General features: G+C 38.4%; 1 protein-coding gene across 1 annotated transcript in view; it reads right to left on the bottom strand.

Annotated features, from left to right (window-relative positions):
• Nucleotides 1-330: 330 nt before the first annotated feature.
• The window catches only part of LOC131052314 (uncharacterized), a 33,100-nt gene continuing 22,927 nt past the window's right edge, over nucleotides 331-10,503 (bottom strand). The window contains exons 4-6 of the mRNA XM_057986943.2: nucleotides 1,664-1,758; nucleotides 983-1,150; nucleotides 331-851 (exon numbers count right to left, since the gene is read on the bottom strand). Coding sequence (XP_057842926.2) covers nucleotides 691-851; nucleotides 983-1,150; nucleotides 1,664-1,758 — 424 coding nt within the window. The 3' untranslated portion in view covers nucleotides 331-690. The remainder of the gene's footprint in view (nucleotides 852-982; nucleotides 1,151-1,663; nucleotides 1,759-10,503) is intronic.

The raw sequence follows: 10,503 nt of genomic DNA, 5'->3' as shown, positions 1-10,503 counted from the left end.
TCTTAAATCTGCCTTCTGTGACTAACTAATTAGTAATTAATAATGATCACTATCATTTGCTCAAATATAATAATACTCAATTTATAAAAGAAGAGATTTTTGGGGGGATTAACTCGTGTATAATTTTAAGGACCATGGAAATGTGTCAACACTGAATTTCAAAATCCTTTTTTCTGAATACTATAGACCGTGGAAGCACCAATTCTTTAGCATTCAATTTCTCAATTAACAGTGGCGAAAGTGGTAATTGACAAGCTCACTTCTCAGCAATATTTATGTATTCTACTAGAGAAATATTTATAACAGAAATCGCTGCATATAACTTTGCTCTTTAAGTAACATCTATGCCCGTATCATTCAGAACTAGTCTGTTGCTGTTTGAAAATTTCATCACCAGATAATACCACACAATTGCATGGAACACAACCCTAGAAAAAGACTAGAAAGACTTCCCACGAGAAGTACAGTTGTGCTTTATTGTTCTCTTAAAAAAGAGATGAGTTGAAGAATGAGCTCTCCTCAAAATTCAAATTAGTACTACCTATATTCTGATGCAAATTGCAAAATAAGCTAGGGAAAAAAAATTTAGTCCAAAATTTTGAAATCGCCCAAAGAATTGCTGAGCACATATAGACTACAAAGAGCTGAAGCACTAGATTTCACTCAGGCTTCTCAAACAGGATGAGATTTTCAATCCCTGATTGCCGTGGTCCCACCAACGGCCAGTTCCATTCTAGAGTACCAAGGCCCAATGTTTGTGCTTGCTATCATATCTTTTCCAGCCTGTAAATGTCGTATGGGTTTTAACACTCCAAAGGCAGCCAGATCTGCCATATTCGGTTTAGAACCACCTGCAGATGGATTAAAGAAAGACCAACCCACAGAAGTCACAAAAAATACACTTCATTTTCATCACTGTTCAAATAATTCCACAAGTTTAGGAAAACAACTGTAGTATAAAAACGTTTGCTGGTAGACTCACCCATAAACGTCCTACTATTAAGGCCTTTCACCCAAGTTTCTGCAGCTTCATATAGGGATGCACGCTCATCTGTGATATTATGCTTTTTCTTAAGCTTTTTTGAGACAAAATACATGGCTGCTGCTCCTACATACTTGCCAGTCAATCTCTCCAAAGTTGTGAAATTACCTGCACAGTATGCCTGCGTCAGTCCATAGCTGTACTATTTTGTAAATACGTCCCATAGCTTCACAACTTGATTCAGAGGAAACCTAACAAAATAACTATTAAAAATTTCCTGCTGTTTTGCCTATACTACAGAAAGCGGTTTTGTTTGAAGCCAAGGCTTTCACCATTTGCATTTTTTATTTTTAACTCATCCCAGGACGGACACCCCACATCAAAAGACATTTAACTTTCCTCTGGTTTAGTTTTCAAAACTACAACATATAAATTCAAAGTTCACATAGAAAAAGGTAACTACAATTGATTACAAATCCATTTCACATTCCCAATTTAATCACAAAAACTTCACCTTTCCCACTCATTTCCATTTTGAAGTTCAGAGAATTCAACAATTGCATATAACTGTTTATGTCAACTGTTTTCTAAATGGCAATCTTAATCTAGATCTATGATCCAGAATGATGGCCATATTCTAAGAACTAAACAATAGTCTTGCATCGAAAATTGCCAACTTACCATTTGTAGTAATATAGTCAAAGGATTCAAGAGCCTCCGAAACGCTCCGGTAAATATTTGGTGACAATACATGTACAAGATGTTCATCCACCCACCTGACATTTTCAGAAAACCTTTAGCGGCATGAAATATCCAGCCTTAGACTAACAAGAATCTCATCAAAACACAATCTTTGAAGACCCGGAGTTATTGAAGTTAAAAAACTTCAAAGGAAACCTTGTCTAGTCCAAATGAATCTCTAGGTAGAACATCAACTCTGAAATATTCAGCATAAAATGAGATGATAATATCCATTTAGCATATCACTACATGGCTAAATATATTAAATTGATACTAAGATATGCCTTAGAAAAGTAGTACAACAAGAACATGCATGCTTTCTGACTTTTAAAAATCACAGGGTATTAAGTCTAGCTAGTTGTATTTTTTAAAAGGTCAAACAATAGGCATCAAAATCTAAGATAATATATTTCGTTGATATTCATATAACAACATAAAGTAAGAAAAGGAAAAAAAAATGAACGCACAAGAAGAAATGCAATGAAAAAAAGTTCAAGTGTCCTCGCAGATAATTCAAAAAATCTGAACAAAGAATCAGAGGGCTAAAGATAGTATATGCCCTATCTTTCAATCACAAACATACAGAGAATGATTAAATGCAAGACTAAAAACGATCATGCATATGATTGATTACAGTACATTTCAGTAGAAAATGTCATTTGATGACCTTTCTAGTAACCTCAAATTTGCATTTTGCTATCCAAACATAATGCACAAGGATTTGTTCTAGGATAAAAATCTATGATCCTAAATTCCTAATCCCCATTCTTCAGAATATATAATATTATCAGCCATAAATTAATTTCTCTATAAATGTTGATGTTTCACAAATCCATGTATTTATTTTAAAAACTAGAAGCTGATGATATGTTCGAATTGTTTACAATGGCAATGAAAATAACTCTTATAAGCAACCAAGCAGGTTACAGGTGTTGGAGTAATAGGTGACTCCACAACACCCCCAACATTCCTGAAAGACAAAATAGCTTCCACAAGAGAGAATGACAAGATAACTTGGGTAACAATGCATAGATTGATAATGGTTGCATACGAATACAAATGTACATAGGACTTGCTTATATAGGCAAGAGATGATGAGGTAGATACAACTACCTTCGAGACAAAATTAAATGTATGATGCAATATAATAAATGTCTAAAGCAAATATTAAATAATGAGACATGCCCTCATATCTTCTAGAATGCCACCTAGGATAACTAACATGATCCTATGAACATTATTAAATGATAAGTCACATAAAGTAGCTTTATGACAACTAACTTATGCCAACTAAGCCTAAGTAAGCTTAATATATAAATGTCATTTACTCTAACAACAGGTAGTTAATGCATCCAGCCAGGCCATCTTTGGTATCCATCGTACCAACAGCAGAGATGAATAGTTTAACTTTTTGACACAAGATGAAAGTCAAGATGCATTTATGAGAGATTGGAACCCTAACCTTTATGAAAATAATTGGCTTTATGTATTACATTTCAAATGTTGACTAAGATTATTGCAGGGTTTAAACCAAAGTTTATGTTGGAAAGACAATTGTTAATTGGTAAGTTTGTATTTTAATGAACTATACCTCTTATTTTAATTGAACTAGTGATTTTAGGGCAAGATTTAGGTATATCCCAAATGGGGACATTACATTTGCACAAGCAACTAAGCGACCAAACTAAATGCTATATATACCAAATCACTTGTCATTCAAACCATAGAAGCAACACTCTGCAAAAAAAGGCGATAATACCCGATTAATCGTTGATCGGGGCTCTAGCCGATTAATTCCCCCAAAAAATTGTGTTTTGATCGGTCAACGATTTTTTTGGGTCTAATCGAGCAAACAATCGAACAAATGAGACGCAATTAATCATTAAAAATCGCCAGCGCGGAATAATAACCCGCAAAAACCCTAAACGCGATGCGGAATGATAAAAAAGGTTAAAATTTTTATAAATACGTGGGGGAAGGTGTCTTTGCAAATTAACCGACGGAAGTGTTGTGACCATTTCACACATCGCCCCATTAGAATGGGGACCCCCTCTTTTTGCTTTGTTTTTTGCTTTCTCTCTGTTTGTTCCTCTCTCTGCGTTTAGGGTTTTGAGTGAGTGAGTGATGATCCTGGGCTAGGGCTAAACCTTAGGGGTTCCTTTTTTAGTGTCATTCAGGCTAAGTTCAGTCAAATTTTGGGGAATCATTAGGTGTCCTCCTGAAGAATTGAGATTGTTGAAATAAGGTAAGCCTTTCAAGAGGAGTCAAGTAGGTCTTAGGTTAGGTCTAATAAAGGTTTTTGGGGTAAAATCCAATTTTGACTAAGTGCTAGCATTTTTGAAGGAGAAATTGTGTGTTCTTGCAGGAAAGTTTTGATCAATTTTTTGAAAGCAAGATGATGCCTGAAACAGAGATTTCGCTCCTGACCCTTGCTGAGGGTCCAGGGCGAACTTTATTCTAAGTACAATTTCTTGTTTTTTGATGGACTTGCTAACTGGTTCTTGGCCTTGAAAATGACCTGACTTTGCCTTGTGAAGTGGTTTGAGACTTAAATTTTGAGCAGTTTGGCCTAAAAGGATAATTTCGCTCTTGAACCTTGCTGAGGGTCCAGGGCAAAAATATTGTTTAAGTCATATTTGTCACTGACTTTTCTAAATTGTTTTGTGCAAGGTCTCCCAGAAGGATGATTGGACGTCACTTAGGGCGATTGAAGTTTTGAAGACAAGAAAGGTGATGAATTTTGGAGACTAAAGGGAAAATCGCTCCTGACCCTCAGAGAAGGCCCAAGGCGAAATTTTGATTTCCTTCATTTTGCAGTGGAAAGAGACCAAGTTTTGAGTATGAAGAGGAAATGAATGACTTTCTCCACCCACCTGAAGGAGTTTTGACTTGAAATGATGGAGGACCTTGTTGAAAACAAGAAAATCGCTCCTGACCCTTGCTGAGGGTCCAGGGCGAAAAATCTTATAGGGGTCATTGCTAGCCTTATTTGGTCGATTTGAGATGTCAAAGGCATGGTGGAGGATGAAGTGAGCATGTTAAAGTATCCAGACTTGATGAGATGAAGGAGTATCGCTCAGGAGAGGTAAAATCGCTCCTGATCCTTGCTGAGGGTCCAGAGCGAAATTCTTTATATGCACATTTTTTGACTTTTCTTGGACGTGGGAACATATTCATAGCATGAAACAAGATGACATCTTCTTTAGCAAAGAAATTTTGAGATGAAAAGTGAAGCATTTTGGTCTAGATAGCAAAAATCACTCCTGACCCTCTCTGAAGGCCCAGAGCGAAATTTTCAAATGCACATTTTTCTTGCAAGGTCAAAGTGATTTTTATGATTGGAATGGATGAAAGGAAGTATGTTTTGCCCATTGAATATAATTTGATGATCAACAAAAGAGGCAATCAAGCTAAAATGGGAAAATCGCTCCTGACCCTTGCTGAGGGTCCAAGGCGAAAAACCTAATATTGAGCCTTTCTCTCCAAGTTTGGACAAATCTAAGCCAAGGCACGAGCTTGAAATGGTGTTTAAATTGCCTTGAAGGGAAAAGGGATTGTTGAGAGTGGAGATTTTGAGGACAATTGTAAAAATCGCTCGACCCTTGCTGAGGGTCCAGAGCGAATTTCCAGGATTCTCTCCTTTATTTGAAGAATTAAGACAAAATCTTGCTTGGATAGGAAGAGGACATGATGTTTTACACCTTAGAGGCGATTTGAGGTCCAAAGGATGAAGAAATATGCCTAAAACCAAAAAGTCGCTCCTGACCCTTGGAGAGGGTCCAGGGCGAAAATCACAAAAAATGCATGTTTTCTTCAAAATTTTGCTAAGGCAAAGATAGGCTAAGATGAAAAGGCCTTCAAAAAACATGATGAATATTGATTTGCCTCTAAAACTGGATGATTTTGGTCACAAAATGAAAAATCGCTCCTGACCCTTGCTGAGGGTCCAGAGCGAAAATGTTGGAAACTCTCATTTTACCTTGCAACAAGAAGGCAAATTTGGATGGAGTGGTTAAGGAAGGACATTGCCTAGTGGTGAATAAAGTTTTAATGAAAAATGATGGGGAATTGAGCCCAATTTGCAAAAATCGCTCCTGACCCTTGCTGAGGGCCCAGAGCGAAAATTTTGGAAGGAGATTTTTCTTGCTTATTTTGGAGGCCTAAAACGTGACCTAGCTTGGTGAGAAAGTGTTTTGGTGAGGAAGTGAAGATTTGTAGTCAAAATTAAAAAATCGCTCCTGACCCTTGCTGAGGGTCCAGGGCGAAAAACATCAAACTTGCACTTTTTCCCCCAAATTGGATAGAGCAAAGTCTGGAAGCCAGTGAGAAAGCCTATTTGAAATGTCTTGAAAAAATTTTGAACGTTGAAAAATGCTAATTTTGAGCAAAAAATAGAAAATCACTCCTGACCCTCAGAGAGGGTCCAGGGCGAAATTGCCTTTAAGGACATTATTTCCTTCAAAATTGTTGATGAATTAACTCTATGGTGCAAGGAAATGGATCTTAGAAGTGACATTGAAGGGTCAACAATCGAGCCAAGGTGGATTATAACTTAAAATTGAAAAATCGCTCCTGACCCTCAGAGAGGGTCCAGGGCGATATCCATATTTTCACCTATTTTCCTCATGAAAAATGTCAAAATTTGAAGTGCAATGCCTTAACTGGATATCAATTTACCCTCCAGGAAATTTTGAAGTCAAGATGCGAAGTATTCAAGGCTAAAATTAGAAAATCGCTCCTGACCCTCAGAGAGGGTCCAGGGCGAAATTATTTGCAAAACTTCATTAAGCCTTGTTTTAAAGTTGATATTCTCCAATTTGCATTAGATAGGCATTTGGAAATTTAAAATTAAATTAACATTAAATTAAAAGCATTTTGGCATTTAATAAATTGATTTTAAGCCTTGAGAAAATCGACATATTACTTTAGAGGCATTTAAAATTAATTTTTTATTGAATTAAAATTAAAAAATAAGGCGCTCAAGGCATTATTTTGCTTTTATTTGCCAAGTCGGCCCCCCCTTTTGGGATTTTATTTATTTTTTAACCTCCTTTTTGCCAAGTCGGCCTAGAGGAAGCAAGGGGTGAGCATTCTATATATTGGAGGAGTTTTGTTTCACATTTCAATTCATTCAATCATCCTTTTAAGTGCGAAATTGGAGAGCTAATTGGAGGTGCGAAATTGAGCTGGTTTGGAGCGAATTTCTTTCAAGTGTTGAAGGCTAGAAGGAAGTGGAGTTTACTCTTTTTCAAGCTAGAGGAGGCGCAATTCATCCAAGAGAAGACTTTGATCTACACTTTGCCTAGCAAAATCCATTTTTCTTGCATCATTTCTTAAGGTTTAATACTCAAGAGGAGGTATGGCGAAATCATCTTAACACCATTGTTCAAGGTTTGATTTTTGGACATTTGTTTTAGAAAAGTCTAAGTATTGCATGGTTAATTAGGAAATGATAACTCAAGATTTATCATTAAGTTTCCTAATTAAAATCTTAAATCTTCCTTTTAAGTGTAGATTTCTACACTTCAAGATATAATACTAATTGTGAAATGTTGTGTAGGTGTCAAGATGGTGACTCCAAAGGCAGGAGCATCTACTAGTTGCCCGGCTCTCATCAAAGAAGATCAGAAGAACGACGAATTGGAGACCAGGATCGTGTCCAAATGGAGTAATATCGGAGACACCAACTTGGGAAACTTCAATGTGAAGAAGTTTCAAGAGGTCCCCTACATTGGCAAGCCATCACCTGTTGCGAAGAAGATAATTGAAAGTGGCATCATCAAGGCAGCAGGTTTCCTTCCAGCAATCAAGTGTCATGAGCTAATGATCGAGTGTGCCCGCCACTATGACTCACAATCGAGATCGATCGTATCCAAGGAAGGAAACACCTTAGCTTACCTTTCAGAGGAGGCTATAAGTGAAGCTCTTCATCTTTCAGAGCATAAAGATATGATTTACAAAAGTTTAGAAGGAGCCAAGTCAATATATGAAGATGATCCCAACACCTGTCTGAACCTCATCAACAAGAATTGGTTGCTCAAAAGTCGGCCTCGCTTGAACAAGATTCCCAACACACCGCATAGGATCGACTTCCAGGAAGAGTACAGAGATTTGATAACTTTGCTCAATCGAGTTACAGGGGCTCCTCAAGCCTTCTACTTCGAAAAGTGGATGTTCTTCTTCTGCTTCATTGGGCCAGAATTATTAGCAATAGTCTAGATGTGCAGTTGAGAAGGCTAAGGCCTACCAAATCATTCCATATGAGTTCATATGTTATATATGCCTTGATCAGGAGTTTCGAGTATGCAGGGCTACCTCACAGGGGAGTGATCGAAAGAGGACCCGGAGAAGTGAGAGTTTGTGACTCTTATGTTCATCTACATCATCCGCCCAGAAGTGACTACAAGTTAGTCAATGATACCTTCACGATGAACATCACTAGGATATTGCAAGGTGGAATTCATAATCGACTATCTCTGGATGCACAAGAACTTGTGAAGAAGTATGGTGCATGGTTCATCCAGTTTCAAAAGTTTACATACATCAGAGTTCATGGGTGTCCTTCACCTCCCTACATGTTGCCGAGATATCCGACAGACAGGATGGTACTACTTGAGGTAACCAGACAATTGGCAGCTTATGCAAAGGTATCCAGACACAAGCATGGAAATGGAGTTCCTGTGCCTATCATATTGGGGAATTCAGTTGAGGTATGTCCTAATACTCAAGCTTCGGAGGATGCAGAGAAGGAATTAGCCTTGTATTCATTCACATTCTTTGCCCCGCGGGAGAATTTTGATCCTTATGGCTATATGGAGGAGACAGTTGGTAAGAAGTACGGACATGAGTTTCAGGTGGAAGACTTTTGGATGAATCTCTCAAGTGATTTAGAAGTTAAAAGAAAGATGCATTCCAGATTACCTTTAGATTTCATTAGGAAATGCAAAGTTTATAGAGTAGCTGATCAGGCTCAGGACAATGGCAGATACCTCCAGTCGTCCTATGATAAAGAAGATAAAAGAGTGAAGATAGATTGGAACGAGCCTAAGATTTTAGACTTGAGAGCTTTGATGGCTCCTATTTTATCATGTACTCGCAGATGGGTGGATGTGCAACATCAGAAGTTGAGAGAGCAGAACGTACCAATGACTTTTACTTTGGAGGCAAGACCAGAAGAAGGAGAAGCAAGCGTAAGTGAAGACACTTCTCATCCTAGAGGCGCAAAGAGGAAAGACAAACCTGAGAAAAGAGAATCTTCCAAGAAGAAGCAAGAGGCCAATCGAGATCGCCCATCAGGCACATCTTCTCGACGTGAAAAGAAGGCAAGTCAAGCTGCAGGTCAAGAGAAGATGGTACCTGAGGTTGATGAATCTATGGAATCCATGGTGCAAAATGATAAGCCAGACAAAGGACAGACACCTCAGCATTCATCAAGTCAATCTCCCCGAATTGATGAGCTACAGGAAGATCAGGGAAATGATGATGAAGTGACATCTCCCCTCTGAGAAGATGAACCACTGCCTCAAGATATACAAGTTAGAGAAACAAGATCCGCCATCCCGGATTGGTTGAAAGAGAGACTGACAAGGGTGATTGTGATTGAAGAGGAAGAAGATGTACTTGATTTGGAAAGCCTTCTAGGAAATTCTCAAGAGATAACGGAAAAGAAGAAAGCCACAAAGATGTCCAAGGCGATAAGGGATGAGACAGGATCCAGGAAATTGCAAATAGCTACACCAGTAGTGGACGAGTATGAAGGTGAGATCCTTGCAGATGAGTATGACTTAGAAACATTTGAGCTTGGTCCACTCACTACTGAACAGGCAATGGAAGAGGCAACCGATTCGTTTGAAGCACTTAAGGCCAAACTCAAGGAAGAAGTGGAAAAGAATAGGAAGCTTGAGAGAGAGAGAGGTGCTTGGAGAGGCTACTTTAGTCATCTCAATCAGCCCTTGAGACGTCAGGATCCAACAGTATCTCCTTTACAAGCACTTCCTCTTGAATCGGTTGGCGAAGCAGAAAGGGTCAAAAGCTTGGTTCAGCTTATGAGCTCTTGGATTGATAAATCCCACATGGTAGCTGTTGAATTTGCAACAAGAATGATGAAAACAATTCATCGAGCTATCCAAGTCCTTGAGAATATTCATAATCTAATGATAACTGTAGCCGCTTTTGCTCACACTAGAGATGTTATCATTCCTGTCTTGCAAGTAATAAGACAAACACCAAGACGGATCCTGGCACAAGAAAAGATAATGGATGGAGGAACTCATAACCTCCTACAATGGTCAGCTCTACTCCAGATGAAAGAGGTCCTTTTTGAAGACATCAGCACCAAATGCAATCAAGTTGAAGGTGTCATCCATCCAATTCAGGATAAAGTGTTTGAAGTATTGTGTACCATCCTCGGCCGACGGATCGAGATTGAGACAGATGTGGACATCCAGGAGTTGGAGGATAGAGTCAAGGTCATCTTTTGCAAAGAGGAGAATGTCATCACAGACGAGCAACGAGACCTGATGTTCACTACCATGCTCCTGATTGAGAAGATCAAAGAACTCGAACCTGGATGGGAAACGGCTTTTCTCACTGCTTTTGATCAGGTCATTCACTTGGAAGAACGAATGAAGAATCTTCCGGAGATTCCTATTGCTGAGATTGAAGGAATTGTGTCCAGATTCATTGGATATGCTAAGAAAGAGCATGGGAAAGGGAACAAGGTTCTAGAAGAAAGGTTGGTATAGGATGATGTGGCATCTTAATTATCATTGGTCTATGTT

The sequence above is a fragment of the Cryptomeria japonica genome, chromosome 2 (assembly GCF_030272615.1).
Source record: "Cryptomeria japonica chromosome 2, Sugi_1.0, whole genome shotgun sequence".
Lineage (NCBI taxonomy): Eukaryota > Viridiplantae > Streptophyta > Pinopsida > Cupressales > Cupressaceae > Cryptomeria > Cryptomeria japonica.
This window is presented reverse-complemented; position numbering and strand designations above follow the sequence as displayed.